This window comes from Galeopterus variegatus, unplaced genomic scaffold (genome assembly GCF_000696425.1).
Source record: "Galeopterus variegatus unplaced genomic scaffold, G_variegatus-3.0.2 Scaffold337, whole genome shotgun sequence".
In the NCBI taxonomy this organism is placed as follows: domain Eukaryota; kingdom Metazoa; phylum Chordata; class Mammalia; order Dermoptera; family Cynocephalidae; genus Galeopterus; species Galeopterus variegatus.
This window is the reverse complement of record NW_007726448.1, coordinates 199,614-218,285: the sequence shown is the minus strand read 5'-3', so window position 1 is coordinate 218,285 and position 18,672 is coordinate 199,614. Positions and strand designations below refer to the sequence as shown.

The following is an 18,672-nucleotide window of genomic DNA, read 5'->3' as shown; positions in this document are numbered from 1 at the left end:
TACTACAAAGCTATAGTAACCAAAACAGCATGGTACTGGCATAAAAATAGACACTCAGACCAGTGGAACAGAATAGAGAACCCAGAAATCAATCCACATACTTATAGCCAACTGATAACAGGAGCATACATTGGGGAAAGGACAGCCTCTTCAATAAGTGGTGTTGGGAAAACTGGACAGCCATATGTAGAAAAATGAAACTAGACCTGTATCTCTCACCATATACCAAAATCATCTCAAAATGGATTAAAGACTTATATATAAGACCTGAAACTATAAAACTACTAAAAGAAAACATAGGGGAAACACTTCAGGAAGTAGGACTCGGCAAAAACTTTATGAACAAAACCCCAAAAGCACAGGCAACAAAGAAAAAAATAAACAAATGGGATTATATCAAACTAAAAAGCTTCTGCATAGCAAAAGAAACAGTTAACAGAGTGAAAAAGACAACCTACAGAGTAGAAGAAAATATTTACAAAGTATGCATCCAAGAAGAGATTAATATCCAAAACAAACAAGGATCTCAAACAACCTAATAGTAAAGAAACAAGTAACCCCATTAAAAAAATCAGCAAAGGAGCTGAATAAGCATTTCTTAAAGGAAGATATACAAATGGCCAACAGACACATGAAAAAATGCTCGACATCACTAAGCATCAGAGAAATGCAAATCAAAACCACATTGAGATATCATCTCACAAGAGTTAAACTAGCTGATATCAACAAGACAGAGAATAATAATTGCTGACGAGGATGTGGAGAAAGGTGAATGCTCCTACACTGTCGGTGGGACTATAATAGTGCAGTCATTATGGAAAACAGTATGGAGGTTCCTCAAACAACTACAGATAGAACTGCCATATGTTCCGGCAATTTTACTGCTGGGTGTACACCTAAAGGAATGGAAATCATTGTGTTGAAGGGATACCTGCACTCCCATGTTTATCGCAGCTCTATTTACAATAGCTAAGAGTTGGAACCAACCTAAATGTCCATCAACAGACAACTAGATAAGAAAAATGTGGTATATTTACACAGTGGAATACTACTCTGCCATAAAAAAGGCTAAAATTCTGCCATTCGCAGCAACATGGATGAACTTAGAGAAAATTATGTTAAATGAAATAAGCCAGGTATAGAAAAAAAATACCACATGTCCTCACTCATAAGTGGGAGCTAAGAAAAAATAAAGAAAGAAGGAAAGATAAAACAATCACAGTAATTCCTTGAACTTTCAAAAGGAGATAAGGGAACTGAGACCATCAGAGGTGGAGGAAGAGGAGGGGATGTTAGAGAGAAACTGGTAAAGGGCCACAAAAAACGTTTACATTGTGTAATGATAAAAAAAAAAAAAATTTTCAGTTCTTCTTACCTCTTGTTTCACGTTTTAGATTGTTTTTCCTTTTTTGCTTATTTTTTTATAGTAATGATAACTCATACTCGGATAGCACTTTGACCTTAATAAATATTATTTAAATTTCTTATTTAAACTTTACCACATCCCTATGAGGTAGGTTTTATCATACCCATTTTACAGATGAAGAAACTGAGGCTCAGAAAGTTAAAGTGATGTGCCCAGGAACCATGGTAACAGCAGTAGATCAAGTTCTTATGACTCCAAGTCCAATGTTCTGTCACTGATTTGCATGTGCATACATAGATGAAACCCTGACCTCTAGAAAGGCGTAATCTGTTGGGGGAAGTAAGATATTCTCACAATTAACTACAGCACAAGCAGAATAGAATCCCAAACAGGATCTTCCCAGCACTTGTCCCATCAGGAAAAGAAGTGGTACAAAAGTTCAGATAATGGAGCAATCACATGTTCTGGACAGTAGATCAGTAAAGCCAGAAATGCAACCTTAAATGGAGTGTATCAGTAAGCCTTATTACCATGTCATTTATATTATGTAGCTCTGTGGCTTTGGGCAAGGCTTTCCCCCTCTTTGTGCCTTACTGTCCACATCCAGAAAACTATGGCATTGGGTCAGGTGAGTTTCAGTTTCCTGCTGGCCCTGATGCTCTGTGCCCAGGTATTTGCTGTACAGCTCAGAACCTGTTGGTCTTCTGCAGCTTTCGGGGCATCGAGAGCGCAAACAAAGCAGACTCTGAGGCTGGGGTGAGGGGAAGTGTTCCTTCAGGGATGGTAGCCTGCTGCTGCATAGGCAGGGAGAGTCCCTATCCCCAGTAGCCGACATCAGGGGAGGCTGGCTGCCTGAAGGAGGCTCTGTTTTGCTGAATTTGATGTGCATGCTAATGTCTCTCTGCCATATGGGAAGTGTGTCCAGGCTGCCACTGGTGGGCTAGTGGGCATTTTATTTCCTCGCCTGTCAGTTTTTAAGGAGCCTGGATAGATGGTACCCCTGTGCCTGTCTCAGCACAAAAGGCAGGGCAGAGGAGCTGAGACAGAAAGCATGTGGTATAGCAGTGTGCACGGAGCCAGAGGCATCCTGCAGGGGAAGAGCCTCTTGTGGGCCACAAGACCCAGAACAGTCTTAGGCCTGGGCAAGCCCAGGTGGATGGGGAGGAGGGGCAGCTAAGACTCCAGCCCTGCACTGGCCTGGATCCACGTCCGCCTTGATGAACAGCCCTCTCAGCCTCCCCATCCATCCACCCATCCACTCCCCCATTCACTCATTCCTTCATTTCCTTCCTTTGCTCCTTTCTCTCTCATGATTGTGAGCACTACTCATGGCATCAAGGACTGGTGGTCACCAGAGGGATCTTGGAGGTGTGTGACTCTATCTGAGGCTCCATTGGCTGAATCCACAACTACAGGTGATCACAGTCTCGACACGCCCACACCGGTACCTGGTGCACACAGCCTCCAGAGGATGCCCTCCCCATGTTGGAGACCTCCAACTCTAGGGAATTCTTCCTTTAAGACAGAATTTCCACTGATTAGCCCTGCTTCCTTCCTCCTACCTTCTGGAGCCACCTGGATTAAGTGTGATCTTTCCAAGGGACTTCCCTGAGCCCAGAGTTCCCCAGGTGTGGAGTGGGTGCCTTGGATGGCATGTGAGACAAGTTTAGGTAGCACATGGACACACATTTTCAGTCGTTATCTTACTGTTACCTCTTATCATGACAAGCAGCAATAGTGGTGCTGCTGATAAAGTTTCCTTTCTAGTGTTTATACAAGAAAAGTGAGTTGATTTAAAGAAAAAATATTAAGTAAACAATGCTATCCATGCATGGACATGGCAAAAATTGTTACGGTCTTGAGAACCCCTTACATTGGGCCCCCTCGCCAGCATCCCCTTCCTGGGCCCTTCTACTCTGCTCCCATGACTTCACTCTTCTTTGAGAGTGGATGTCACACAGGCATCACTGCTTCATCCGTGCAGATGGCTTCTGAAGCCCACACCGTCAGCCCTGGCCCACCCACCTCCTCTCACCAGCTGTGCGCATGTCCACGTGACACTGTTGCGTCTCTTGGTCATGTCACATCTTCACCATGTCTGGAATGAACAGCTCAGACTCCAGGGAATTCTAGAATCATTGGGGGTTGGAGAAGGGCACGTTTCTTAACTATTTCCTGTTTATCATATTAGTGTACGTTTTCCTGTTAATCCCTAAAGAGTTGCTACAGGAAGATACTATCTCCATTTTATAACTAAAGAAATGGAGGCATATTAAGGATGTGTCCAAGGTATGACAGTCATGGAAGTTCTAAAATTTAAAACTCAGATCTGTCTCCTTCCAGTGCCATGGAAATCCCACTATGCCAGGTTGCCTTCTAGCCGAACCCAGGAAGAGGAGTGAAGACTACCCCGCCAAACCTCGCACTTGGCAGATAAAGAAACTGCAGTCCAGTGAGCTTGCTGGCATGGCCACACTGCCATGCTGGCCGGGGCCAGTGCCCACTTTTGCCCTGTTGCCGTGTGGGATACTTTCATTCTTCCAGACATTCTGAATGAGGTCTTAATATCATGTTAGATAGTCCCGCTCGGCCTACCTCAAGCCACACCATTTTCTGGATGGATCACTGTCTTTTCTCTCCCTCTGGTGCTTCCCTCTCTGGTTCAACTGTCATCGTCTCATTCCTGGTCTCCCCACTTGAGTGTAGTCCATCTACAGATGGCTTTTCATATTTATCTTCCTAAAACATAGCTTGTCACATGTTACCCTTTGATCACAAACCATCATCATTCTGAGTCACCATGGCCCTTAAATCCTGGGTACGGCTTCTCAGTATGACATGCAAACTCTTGATCCTGTCACTCAGGAGCTGCTCTCATTTAAACCTTACCTGTCTATCCACTTTTGTCTCCCATGGTGCAAAGTCCCCTGTTTCTCCTGGGGAACTCGACTTCCCACGTGGAGGTCACCCCACTTTACCCAGGCCATTGTGTGGTCTCCTCCCCTCTCCCCACCCCTCAGGCCCAGCTCATACCACAGGTCCTGCCTGCCAGCCCCTGGCAATCGCCTTTTCTCCAAACCCTTGAGCTGCCTGTTGCCTGCAGTCCTCATCTGGCAAGCAGCACATGTGGCCCTGTGCTGTGTTACCTTCTCTCTCCATGGTGCTGTCTTTCCTGCCACCTTGCCTGGAGCCACTGGGGGCAGCCCTACACTCCAGCGCCCTCGGGGTTGACCCTCAGTGCGTGCTGTCCGTGTTGACAATACTGCAATGTCCTGGGGGTGCTGCTGGTTTTAATTGCCATGGGGAGGGGGGGTGCCTTGGAAGAAGGCAGTCAGTCCTCCGCGGTGGCCTGGAGTTGCACAGCAAAAGCTGGATGACAGACAGCTGGGACCTGAAAGCACGCCATCAACCAGGAGTGCTGCAAGAACAGGAGGCTTTGTGGGGATCAGCCTTGATGGCTTGCTGCATCCTTCCAGTTCCACAGGGAGGGTCCTGTTAGCCTTCGGTCTCCTGGCACCGTACCCAGCACCATGAGGAACAGAGGAAGATCATGACAGTGTGTTCCTGCCCTCAGTGTGCTCACACTCCTGAAGGGGGAGAGAGGTCTAGGGCACTTGCTGCCATCAGAGAACTTATATATGACCCTGCAGCCTGTTTTATAAATATCCCAAAGGAGCAGCACAGTCAGACTGTTGGTAAGCCTGCAGTGGCCCGCAGAAAAGGAGATAGAGAGGCCTGGAACCTCTAACAGGATGAGGAGTCCAGCTGGCCCTGGAGGAAGGAAGAAGTTTCCAGCAAGGGGCCACAGAGGCTGGAATGGAAAGAGGTAGGCCAGGAGCGCCCTCTTAACTTGAACAGTTTAGATGCTGGGAGAAGACAAGGCACACAGGGAGGGAGGGAGAGTCAAGCAGAGAATTGGGGTCCGATGAGCTAGGAATAGGAAATCCTCCTAAGTTCTTGAGGAGGGAAGGGGCATGATCAAAGTGAAATTCCAGAAAGTTCCTTGCTCAAAAATTCCCTGCGTAGGAATTTCTTCATCTTTTGAAGGTAAGAAAAAAACCACACTAGGGAGGGAAGTACCAGATCTGCATCTCTGTGCCTTGGCTCCTGTCCCTGGCCTCTTTAAGGACTGGACTGTGACTGCCTCATTTTTGCCTTATCCTTTAGCTGCACAGTGCTGTAACGAGAGGCTACGCACAGAATTACATGGGCTACCCTCTGATGGGGATTTGGGCTAATCTCTCTAGATCTAGTCTGAGACCATAATCTGAAATAAGCATCTCACGTACAGGCAGGAGCTAACAGGGAGACAGAGAAACATTTGTCCTCCAGTGTTTTGGGGATCCTGCCTTTTCTGGCTGGGTGAGACTAAGCTTAGTTCTAATGTGCCCCCATGGCTGACAGTGGGTGGAAGCACTGAGCAGCAACCTTTTCTCTTGGCCACCCCAAGCATGTTGCTCTTGTCCTCAACTAGTAGGCCTCAGGGTCCCCAGATGGCTGCCACAGTTCCAGACTTCACAGACATGAGTGTGTCCAGCTAAAGAAGGGATTATAGTACTTTCTTTTAAGCCTGTATGCCTCTCTGTCCTTTTGAATCAGTGAGAAAATTTCCCTTCATGCCTCATTGGCAAGGTTGGGTCACATGCTGCTTCCAAAGCCCATGGATGGAGGAGAGGAAGGGGATAACATAAGCTGGATTAGACTAGTGGTAGCAGTGCTCCTCACAGGGTGGTGGCCAGGTGTGACCAGCAGTGGAAAGAGACTCTGGGGGTCTGTGGGGTAGCCAGCACATGACGCATTGCAGCCACATATTCAAACACCATCAGTGGGAATGCAGAGTGCCCTTGGCTGGGTGGGCTCTGAGTGTCAAATGCTTGCTTAACATTGCTGGATTCTGCACAAAAATTAGGCATTTGGTACAGCCCCAACAAAGCCCCAGCACACTTTCTATTTTGGCAGAGATGCCAGGTAGGGGCTCTGGGTAGTTGATGGGTGAGTTGGTAGAGTCCAGCTTTCTCTATAACTACAAACAGTGGGGAAAACGTTAGAGTCCTGGCTGTACCATTTACTAGCTGCATGGCTTTATGGAAGATTACCGTATCTCTTTGATCAGTGTGCTCATTTATATATTGGAGATAACATTTTTTCTTTATCATGCAGAGTTACTGTTAAGATTAGGACTAAAGTGTCCAGGCTTAGACTGTTGTTAATGGTAGTTATGATGGAGCTGTTGGTGATGGTAAGGATGGTGGCAGTGATAATGGTGGTGATGGCAGTGGTGATGATGGTGATGATGGTGATGGTGTAATAACGATGGTGGTTGTGGTGGTGGTGACGATGATGGTGGTAATGGTTGGTGGTGATGGTGGTGGTGGTGATGGAGGTGGTGATGGTGGAGAAGGTAGAGGGGAAAGTGGTGGTGGTGGTAGAGATGGTGGCAGTGATAATGGTGGTGATGGTAGAGGTGGTGGAAATGGTGGTGGTGATGGCGGTGGTGATGATGTTAATAATGATGGTGGTTGTGATGGTGGTGATGGTGCTGGTGGTGGTAATGGTGATAGTGGTTGTGATGATGGTGATGGCGGTGGTGGTGATGGTGACGGTGGTGGATGTGATGGTGGTTGTGGTGGTAATGAAGGGTGGTGGTGATGACAGTGATGATAATGGTGATGGCAATGATCGTGCTGGTGGTGGTGGTCGTGGTCATGTTATGATGAGGAGGAAAAAGAAGTGGGAGGAAGAGGAGGAGGAAAGTACCTGCCCTTCCTGCTTCACAGGCAGTCATGAGACTCAACATAAAAATGGATGAGAAGTGCCTTGTAAACAATTGTCCAGTGTGTTTGCACTGTGGTGTTTATCATGCAGTTAGCAAACCTAAATCCATGGGGACCTCTGTTCCTGGAGAACACCGACCATCCTCATTCACCATAGTGGAATAAGTCCCTTCAAGAGGCAAGGGACAGACAGTTTCCAGAGTCACAGGCAGAGTGCATGAGCTGCAGAGTGAGCTGCTAACGCCACGATGGAGACTGTTCCAGAAGATCTTGGCTGGGGAGGCGGGAGCCCAGCAAGCAGGACACAGAGGAGTTTTTATCTTTTAAGTGGATTTGATAATAGCAGATATGGGGCCTCAAGTCTAGTTTTTGTTGAAGTGAAGAAGATCAAAGGAGGACAGTGAGTTGTGCCACCACCTAGAGGCCAGGACAGCTGATGTCACCAGGGAGGGAGAGGATGCAGAGAGGCAACAGGGCTGGTGCTGCTGACCGCTCAGCTGCCCCCTGGGAGCAGGCAAGACCAGGACCTCTGGGAGGACACAGACTCCACATATGTGTGCTGAACACCTAGTGTGTGCCAGCCACTGTGTGTGTAGCTCCAGGAATGACAGTAGTTACCCTCTGAGTGACAGCTCTGTGTGATTTCTAATTCTCAAAATTACCCATGGGTAGGTATAATTATTCCTGCCTCACTGGTGAAGAAACCAAAGTTTGGAAAGATTATGTAGCTTGTCATAGGGAAACAATTTGATGCCAGGTGTGTGTGACTCCACAGCCCTTTCTCTTCTGTCACTGCGCCTGTCATTTAAAGACACCTCTTAACCGAAGGTAATAAAGACACTTGCTTCTGATCTGCAGGTGCTCTGTCCCTGGAGGGGAGAAGAATATAGGGAACACGCATGTTGTAACACGTGCTATAATGGTAACATGAAGAAGGGTGCTGCAGCTGAGGCAGGGCTAGCCAATTCCACCCCCACGGGGGCAAGGGAGGCAGGTGGGGGGGGAGAAGTCCAGACGAGGTGACGGCAACTGAGTCACACCTTGGACGATGAGGAGAGGAGATGCAGGTGGTGAAAGACGCGGGGATGGGAAGGGCATGAAGGAGAGAACTGCCTGGTTTGGGTGTGGTGAGCCTTTGGCGTGGCTGGAGCACAGGGAGGCGGCCAGGGATGTGACTGAGGGGACAGATGGGGTTGGATTGTGATAGACCTTGGAACCAAGAGGCTAGATGCCATTTTAAGGGCAGAGGGGAGCCAATGAAGGGTTTTGAGCGGTAAAAGCACCCAGGTGTCAACAAGACAGTTAGAAAGCTGATTTAATATCCAAACCACCAGTGATGGGGGCTTGAATAGGGATAGGCAGTGGCATGAGGCAGACAGAAGGGGTCCTGTTCCCTGGGCCAGGTGCTGGTCTAACTCCTGCAGAGAATGTGGGCAGTTAGCAGAGACTGTTCAGGCCACTGCAGCACCTTCCCCCAACTTGGGAAATTACCTACGAGCCCACAGGTCACTGTGCCCAGGAGTAATTCAGCCCTGATTCATAATATCTGTCACCCTCTCCACTCCATTACCCCCAGAGAAAAGGTAATATCCGTGAGCCACCACGAGCTCCTTGAAGAGGAAGGGCTACAGCTTAACTCTGACAGCCAGAGATGCCTGGGACAGGATGTTTCTTTCCTTGTAAGGAAATGATGGCCCTGAATGGAGGAGGGGTTCTGCCGTGGGCAGGAGGCTGGCCCGTGGCACTTGGGCTTCCTTTCAACTCCAAGAGGGCAAGGCAGGCCACAGTGTGGCAGAGGCTGGCTGGTCAAATGCCCCACGTGTGAGGCCAGGCAGCCTCCAGGGAAGAAGACATAAATGCAAGAAACTGATAAGTGGAAATGTCATGTCGACTTAGCATCATGCACAAGCACAGAGCAATAGATCAGTCTGGGGAGGATTTTTTTTTAACTGAGCTTCTGTAAAAACCAATGAAACTAGCATACTTTTCAACTCACCCAGCCTCAACTGCTACTTGCCCTCAAAAATAGGTGAATTGTTCTTTTTGAGGCTGCTTTACTCTTAGACTTTTAAATGGTTTTTCCTGCTCTCTTCTCTTTATTAGAATGTCTTGAGTATAAGGCCAGACCAGCTGATCCACCAGGCACCTTCTAAAGGAGGCTTCCGAATAAGGCCCTTGTGTGATTATAAAGTGAAAGCAGTGGTCTTCAGGGCCAACCCCCCTGCCCAGCCCCCTTCCCAATCCAGACATCTGTCTATGGTCCCACTACAATAGGCTGTGTTCCCTGTTAAGGTGCAGCTGATACAGGTTTAAACATGATGTCAGGTATTTTAGATGGAGACCCTTACAGATCAGAAAACCTTTAAGATCCAAAAGAATGCTTTTTATTATTATTATTGTGGAAAAATATATATACATAAAATTCAGAGAACAGTGTAACCATTTTTAAGTGTACAGTTCAGTCACATTAATTACATTCACAATGTTGTGCAATCATCACTCTTTACAAAGTTTTTCATCCCTCCAAACAAAAACCTTGTACCCATTAAGCAGTAACTCCCCATTTCTCCCCTCCCCCGGCCCCTGGTAACCTCTCATCTACTTTCTATCTCCGTGAATTTGCCTATTTGAGATATTTCATGTAAGTGGAATTATGCAATATTGTCTTTTTGTGACTGGCTTCTTTCACTCAGTGTAAAGTTTTCATGGTTTGTCCATGTCGTAGCATGTGTGAGAATTTCATTTCTTTTTAAGGCAAATAATATTCTATTGTGTGTATGTGTCACATTTTGTTTATCCATTCCTCTGTTGATGGAAGGAAGGCTTTCTAATGGCTGAATTTCAGGTACCTATAGAGGCCCCAGGAGGAAGGAGAGTGTTAGTATGGGGTTCCTGCTGCCCACCTGCCCAGCTGTACCTTGTAGACGGCCCTTTACCTGCCCAGGGCCCCAGTTGGGCACAGTAACACAGGGTTTCATGCCAGCCATTGAGAAACTCAAGTGCTCATCACATAGGTGAGATGTGTGGCCTTGGACTGGTCTCACTTCTGCAACAGGAGGTTGGAATGTGTGTCCTGGTTGTTCCTCCAGCTTGTTATAACCCACAATTCTACCAGTGTCCTGAGAGGGCAGGGCAGCAAGTGGTGTGGGCAGAGCAGACTCGGGAAACATTTGCAGCACACTCAACAAATCTGTGAGAGTATTGGAGAGGGAGGAGCTAAGGAGTCACAGTTTCTTTGTCTCTTGGTTAGAGAATAGGCAGGGGACTGCATTTGGAGGTTGGCTGAATGGTACTTATGTTACGATACAGTCTGGGATACAACATGCTGCTTGAAGTATTAGTGTTGTGTTTGTTGTCTTTGTACCTTATACTGAGATGGAATTGTACAACTGGGCTTCTCGTTAATCCTGTGTGGTGTAGAGTTCTTGGCAGCTTTGTTAAATACACTTGCATAAATTTAAGTGGGTACACACAGGCTCTCTTGTTTCGAATTCTCACACCCTGGGTCTGTTACATAGCAGCATAAGCCATATAGTATTCAACACAGGGTAGAGGGGATCTCCTGGCTCTACCGTGCGTGCATGCTGCAGAAATGTGCGTGCCTGAATAGACATGTCAGCCTCTCCACGATTGTCCTTGTCCTAAGAGATCTACCCTGGCATGGCTTCTCCTCATAAAGAGCCTGTTTTCCCCTCACGCACAAATATTAATATTAACGAAGGATATTTTTTATTTTAAAAAAATCTATTTGCATTTATGGTGATATTCAGAACAATGAGGAGAAGGAGAGAAGAGGAGGAACTCTTCATCCCATTCTGTGGCCTGGACTCTAACTATGCCTCAGGTAGAACTGCTCACAGACCAGGGACTGACGTCCTCACACACCAAAGAATTTTGGAGGGACTTTGGAAATCACCTACCATGTTGGAAGTGGGATTCTGAAAAAAAGCAGTGATCTCTCTTCTCAAATAAAATCTTATGCAGGACCCAACATATAAAGTCGATAAAAGTCTTCCAGAGCAGTCAGTAAGAGGTAGCTACTCCTTTCTTGTATGTTCTCTGCTCACACCTCATTGTATTGGCTCCCTGGGCTCTGTAAACTGTGTTAGGACCGTTGGACAACTCCACATGAAGGTTAAATGGTGCTGCTCTGGTTCAAGAGGGGGTGGGTAGCCGAAGCCCCACTTACTCAGCCTTCCCCTTACCTATACCTGCCCTGAAAGCAGCCTGTGGAAGCCTGGGGATCTCTGCAGCACTGTCTTTAAGTCCTTTTACAGATGAGAAAACAGACCAGAGAAATAAAGTGACTTGCCCAAGGACACACAGCCAGTTGGTGCCAGAATCAAGGTTGTTTCCACCAAAAGATTATTGAGTCTGTCCTCTAGGAGCTTATAGTGTAGTTGAAAAGATAGGATATGTATACATGAGAAGATAAGTGGAAAATTAAGATAGCCTGCACTCATCAGTGTCTGATTAGCTCCACAGGTGTTCAGAAGGCATCATGATCCCTGGAACTGGGGCTAGCTCTCCACTGAGTTCTCCTAAATATTTCAGACATGGGCGCGACTTGGGCCCCCAGTTGCCAGCAGTAGACCTAAGAAATGAGCAGGGAGAGAGAAAAGAAAGGGAGAAGAGGATGGAAGTAGAAAGGAAGCAGTGAGGGGAAAATAGAATTGGATTGGAAGAGGAATGATAGGAAGGGAGAAGACAGGAGCCATCTGCAAGGCAAAGTCCTCGTGCCTGCCCCAAGGCAGGTGGGAGCCACCCCTTATAGGGTATCCATTCCAGCACATTTGCTCCTATGAGAGTCTGGGTGCTTCCATGCTCGAGTTCCATGACCCATCCTCTCTCTGCAGTTTTTCCAACCTTAACACAGAATAGTAGGAATGGGAATCTTAGGCCATTCCAGGTTGGCTTCCAAGGTTTCCCAGTTTCGAAGATCACAGAAGGGGTCTGTTTACACGCTGAATATTTGGTTTCTTCTCAGTGAGCTCTGAGGCCACTCAGGATTCAGGAAGGTACACAGACTTCTGGCCTCAGAATTGAGGAGACTGTGCTCACTGTGGGCCCCTGGCATCAGTGAGAATAGGCTCTGACCAACTTTTGCTCTTCTCTCCATTAATACCTGCCTGTAGATGTTTCTATAGCAATATTATGCATACTTTGAAAGGATTAGCCAAGCTGTTTCACTTAAGGTTTTTTGTTTGTTTTTTAAAGTAATTCCATAAGAGCATTCATGGCTCTGAGGTCAGAGTGAATGACACTGCTTCTTGCAACATTCTGCCCCACACACATTCACACGCTGCAGTAACTGGGTCCCAGACTTCTCAACAAATGGCAGCTGCCCCTTCTCTGGATTCTTGTCCAGACCCCTTCTTTTATTTTAAATATTGAATAGTTAATACTTGGCAACCCAAATTCATTTTAAAAGGAAATCTTGTCATTATCCTAAATGAAAAATTATTTGCTCTAAGTAAGAAGTAACAGTAAAAATAAGTTTAATGAAAATAAAATGGTGTTACATTCTTGCTAGATGCTCTTTTCTGCCAAGGTCTCTGATCAGGTCTTTGTTAGAAAGGGAGATTACTGGGCCGGCCCGGTGGCGCACTGGATAGTGCGCTGCCTTGGGAAGCGTGGCGGCGCTCCCGCCTGAGGGTTCGGATCCCACATACAGACAGACCGGCTCCCGCTCACTGGCTGAGCGAGGCGCGGGAGCAACGCCGAGGGTTGCGGTCCCGTTGCCGGTCCCCGGTCCGGTGCGGGGGCAACACTGAGGGTTGCGATCCGTTGCTGGACACGGAAAAAGACAAAAGACAAAAAAAAAAAAAAAGAAAGGGAGATTAGTAAGCATTAGAGAGACACTAGCCAATCTAGCACCAAACTGACGTTTTTCTTCTTATGTAATCAGAAGGATTGGAAAAAAATTGAGAAGGTAATAGCTTTGAAGTGTTTACAAATGCTTTCTCTCTGTGTACCATTTAAAGTCTTCCAGTGGTTTTCTCACTTTGGGAAATACTGACATGGGTGATGGCTAGCACAGATTCTTAAACAACTTAGCATAAGGAGTCTGAACATTTCAAAGCCATGTCTTTGGGGATAGGTGGGGACCCGTGAAAAATGTTTTTCTGGTACCCAAGGAGGCAAGATCAGATGAACGGACCTTTGGACTGAAGGTCAGGAAATCTGATTTCCTACCCTCAGCACGTACCTCCCTGGCCTCAGTATATCAGTATCCTAGTTTTTCAGATGGGGAGGTTAATTAGGTAGTATTTAAGATTCCTTCATGTCAGACACCATGGCTTTAAGCAGGATCCTGTAACTTCTGCCTGGAGATAAATTCCCACAATGTGAAGGGGCTTTTTTGGGCATGAGGTTTCTGATGGGACAGGCATTCAGATTGGGCTTTGTAGTGGTTGTTCCTCACTGAGTTGGTTCCAGCCTCAGCTCTTCTCTCTTTAGTCTGCACACTCTGGCAGGGCAACCTCATTCAGCCCCCTGTAAGCTGGACTCTGCACCAAGCCCACCTCGGTATGTCTGGTCACCAGTATCTCCAATTTAGCAAGTCTGTCTGCACCTTACTCTGCCTAAAGTCCCTTGCTTCAGTGAGAGGCCTAACTGTCCACACAGTCACCCAAATTAGAAACCTCAGGGTGAGGGTAGTACCCATCTTCTCTACACTGACCCTTCCCCCAACACAGTATGCAACCAGAAACCAGCATGCATCCCTGATAGTTCTCAATCCACCTATATCTCAGCAATCCCACTGTCTCTGCCATGGCTCCAGCTTCCATGATCTCTGCATGGGTCACTCCCCCCCCACCCCCGCCCCTCCATTCTTCAGCTAGTGCCAGACTGCAGTGCACACCCGACCAGGTCACTTCTGGTCTCCTTGGATTGAAATCCAAGCGTCCAGGCATGGCTGCAGGCCCTGGTCCTCCTCCTCCCGCCCTCCAGCTTGTTCCCTCAGCACCCTTCACTCCATCCCCATCACACATTTGCATTCCTGGAGCTCTCTACGCTTCCGTCTCCTTAGTTCTCCCTCTACCTGGAATGCGTGACCCCCTGCTTCACTGCCCCCACCCCCTAATCTTCTTCTCCTGGACAACTCTTCATCTTTCAAGATTCGCCCTAGAGATCCTGACTCTGGCAAGTCCATCTGCAGTCAACTGTGCTTGCCCCAGATACCACTCCCCACTGTGGGGCAGTCCTCTGTCCTTTTGCCCCCACTCTACCAGGAGATCCTTGAGGTCAGTTTCTGAGCCCTTTTTCTCTAATCTCCAGCACCCAGCACATACATAAATGTGTTTGTGAATGTTTGATTGAATGACTCACTGTCATGTGGGGCGGGTCCTTCTAGGTCTCCATGTGTTATATACCAGGGTGTGGGACAGATGTCACATGGCATGGATTAAAGAATAGGCTTTATTGGGAGACTTACAAAGGCCAGAGGTCAATAAGAACAGTCATAGACTCCCCAGTCTTTCCACCACACAAAGAGATCCTGCTGGGCCGGAGTGTGGGTGGGCATCCTCACAGAGGGACCCTCACCCGTGGCTCTCTCTTTTCATAGGGCAAGCAGACAAGGGAAAGCCACCTTGTTGGTGAGGGAAAAACAGACTCCTTGGTGCCAGGCAGTCTGAATTGGGGTGCATTGTTTACAGGAGCTGTCTGGGAATGCATATTCCCAGCACTAGGGCCCTCAGAGCCTTGGAATACTGCTATTCTCCCCACCAAGGGGAGGAGGGACCCTGTGCTTGAGTGCCACCTCTCCTGGCAAGCTCATTGTCTAGATTACCCAGATGAGCTCCAGTGTCACTTCCTGATCATTCAGCTGGTGTGCCACCCCAATGGTGAGTGGCTGTGGGTGGGTAAGGGATGGAAGTGTAAGAGCAGCTAGCACATGTGACACCTGCTGGGTATCCAGCTTTTGTTTGTTTCCCTTTCCTTCTCTTCCCTTCTCATCCCTTCTCATCCCAGCTCCAATTTTGTGAGTTTCCATGGAGGTTTCTGGGGCAGTGATGGGATGGCCCTGTCATCTGGTGCTGAGCATGGAAGCTCTGAGCCATCATGGGAGTGGGGGTGCGTGGAGACTGGGGCTGAGTGGCTGTTTGCTCCTCCTCTCCCACCTTCCACAAGCTTCCTCTTGTGCCCTTTTGTAACGTGTTTTCCCTTTTGACACTGCCCTGTTGTGCATTTTAACCAAGTATCACCTGATTTTAAAGACTGGAGGCTCCCACATGCTGTGATTTGTTTCTGGATCACAGCCCCAAGGCAGCCACCTCCCCAGACCTTCTTCATGTTGCTAAAATGGGCAGGACTCAAAAGATTGGTCTCCTCTGAGGTGCTGATTAAACGTGACTCCTCTTCTCCCTCCCACTGTTACTGCCTGATCTGGGCTCTCACCAGCACATGGGCCAATGGTTCTTAAACTTCAGGGTGTCTCAGAAACACCTGGGAGTTGTCTATACTGCACATTTCCATGCTCCACAGCCAGGAGGCCTACTTCAGTAGGTCTGGATGGGGCTCAAAATTCTGCAGTTTTTAACTTGGCATCCTCAAACTGCTTCACCCAGAGCTGGACACAGTAAGGCAGTGCCCTCTAAATGTCTTGAGTATCGGGAAAGAGTAAATGGGAGCACAGGCCGCCTGTGTGGCCTGGCCTGGCCTCTCCCCATGGAGCTTCCTGTCTGGCTCCCAATGCCTGGTCTTGGAGCTCCCTCCCAGCAGTCCAGGTGGAAGAGGTGGGCCTTCCTGGCAGCACCTCCACTCTAAAGTGTGGGTGGACCTGGAGGTCTTCAGTGAGCTCCTCCTGACCTAGCAGAGGAGGGGAAAATGGGTCTGGGGGCTCTGAGCCAGGTGTTTCCTGGGGGCTGTGGATGGGCCTGTCCACATTGGAGGGCCTGTGCCCCAGTACAGTGTGGACAGGGGTTTTGTGACTCTGCTGAGGCTTCTGCAGAGGTGGGTGGTGGAGCATGAAGGTATCCAGGCAGTCCTCACCTGGGGGGACATTAAGCTCTGCTCAGGGATGTGGGTGAGAGAAAGCAATTAGTGGCGAGGGAGGCAAGTGAATCAGCACAGAGTTGGCTCGCTCCAGTTGAGCCAATGAGTTTGTCCTGTTAAGTGTGGGCTCCTGGGGACAGGAGCTGCAATCCTTAAATGCAAAGCCCTTCTTCAAGGTGGCGGGGGGAGGAAAAGACGACCTTCCACTCCTTGAGAAGAGATGGGCCTTTCCATTCCCCACCCCCTGCCCACCTCCATCCTCAAAATGCTGATTTTCTCTGCTGACCTTATCTATGTCTTTCGACAAAGAGTTTTATTTTCTCAAGAAAGATATTTCAAATTGCTAGATCAGTGTATGGAAGCAGACTGCCTCTGTTTTGGCTGCTGAGACCTCCGACATCTTGGTTTCTTTCTGGCTGTGTTTTGACTCTGTAATTTTGGAGAACTAAGCTAGTACCCTCCCCACGACCATGTCCATGATCTTCAGGGTTTGTTGCCACAGAATCAAGGCACAGTGTTCCCGTGGTTCTGCTCCACCCCTCTCTCAGCCTCCTTCTCCTCTGACCTGGTGTCGTTTCCCTTTAGATCAAGACATGACAAGTTCTCTTCTGTGAAGACACAATAAAATGTCAACTGATTAAATAAGATGTTTTGAAAAACTATTTTCTACCACCATAATATTTGTATTTATCAGGGGACTTTTGAAGTTAAAAAAAAATCTTTAATGCTCAATGGATTGGAGTGCTAACAGAGTTGCTAATTTGGCTTGGGGGTCCCACCCAGTGTCCCCCTAGGTCCTACCACGGGATGGGAGAGGCTAGCATTTGCTTCCATCTAGTTGTGAGATCTGCTGGTTCAGAACTTTCCAAATCCCCAACCTGATGATTTGTTTTTCTCTCTTTTCTATTTTCATTTCTTAGGAACGAGTGGAATATCTCTTTCTCATCATTTTTACTGTGGAAGCATTTTTAAAAGTAATAGCCTATGGACTTCTCTTTCACCCCAACGCTTACCTCCGCAATGGTTGGAATTTACTAGATTTTATAATAGTGGTGGTGGGGTAAGTATAACTGTCTTTCTCTTTTCCTTCACTTTAGCAATACATACCTCTTTTTCCTTCTGTATTCATGTCTTTTTTTGATTTGGTCATAACTTTACTGAGATTTGTGCAAGATGAAAGGATCTGTTAAAAATCACTTTGAATTCAGACTTTCTCCAAAGGGACAGAGCTATTACCTAATAGCACCCCCCCACCTACCACTGCTCCCACGTGCATGGAGCTGAGTGCGTGTTCATGTGCACACAGACACATACACTCTCACACAGTTGAATCTGAGTGCTCTTAATGAAACCCACGTCCTCTATGCAGCTGAGAAGGTTCCTCTGCTTAAGGACCTTTATTTTATCTCTTACCACATCTGGCCCAACAGTTCCTCTGACTAATTTCCCTGCTGTCTCACTGAGCAGGGTAAGTTCAGGTCACCTGTGAGTGTACAGTCCACAAGCATGGGCATGTACCCGTGGTCCACAGGATGCCAGTACATAACGCCCTGTCCCATCTTCACATCTACAGTGGACCTTGTTCTGTGGCCCCAAGAAATCACACTGCTCGGGACAGGTGAGTGAGAAGAAAACAGGGAGCTATAAAAGTCCAAGGTAGTGGGTAACCAAACCCAGACCAAATACACCTTTTCTCAGACACCTACCTCCGCTTCAGTACAAGATGAGGCAGGGTCGGTAAAGGCTTTTTTAAAAACAATGTAAAGAATCTGAAATAAAATTTAGAAATGATGATCGCTTCTCTATCAGAAATTAGTAACTTCACAAATAGATTCTCCGTAAAGTATTTGTTCCTAATATGCTGTGAGAAATATGATTTATTAAAACGCAGTGGCTAAAGTTTCAGCACCTCATCTGTTTTGTAAAGGAAGGGACACCTTTACAGCATATTCCACTTCAAGAACAAGCTGGCTCCTTTGAGCTGATCTATTGTTACTCTGAGCCTGGTGAGTGGCGGCCACCTGGCACTTTCACTCCCTAGAGTCCTGGCAGGCTCCAGCATCAAAGAATGTCAGGAGGCTCCTATCCTGTGAACCTGTTTTTGGCAAGTCCTTTTGTGCCCTGGGCCGTTGTGGTCTTCGGCAGAGCACTCACTGTTCATTATCTCCGGAGTGCTAGTCTTTTTTTTTTTTTTTTGTCTTTTGTCTTTTTCCGTGTCCGGCAACGGATCGCAACCCTCAGTGTTGCCCCCGTACCGGACCGGGGACCGGCAACGGGATTGCAACCCTCGGTGTTGCTCCCGCGCCTCGCTCAGCCGGTGAGCTGGAACCGGTCTGTATGTGGGATCCGAACCCTCAGGCGGGAGCGCCGCCGCGCTTCCCAAGCGGCACACTTATCCAGTGCGCCACCGGGCCGGCCCCGGAGCGCTAGTCTTGACTGCAGAAAACAACACAAGAGTGAATCAGGATCATTTACAAGTTATTTCCTTGTCTCTGGCCATCTGGATGTCTCATAAGATTGTCTGGAACTGCA

At 47.7% G+C, this 18,672-nt stretch overlaps 1 protein-coding gene across 1 annotated transcript in view; it reads left to right on the top strand.

Annotated features, from left to right (window-relative positions):
• The window catches only part of LOC103586435 (voltage-dependent L-type calcium channel subunit alpha-1C-like), a 500,162-nt gene that overhangs the window by 377,756 nt on the left and 103,734 nt on the right, over positions 1 to 18,672 (top strand). Inside the window, exon 4 of the mRNA XM_008567719.1 lies at positions 17,061 to 17,200. Within this exon, the coding sequence (XP_008565941.1) occupies positions 17,061 to 17,200 (140 nt within the window). The remainder of the gene's footprint in view (positions 1 to 17,060; positions 17,201 to 18,672) is intronic.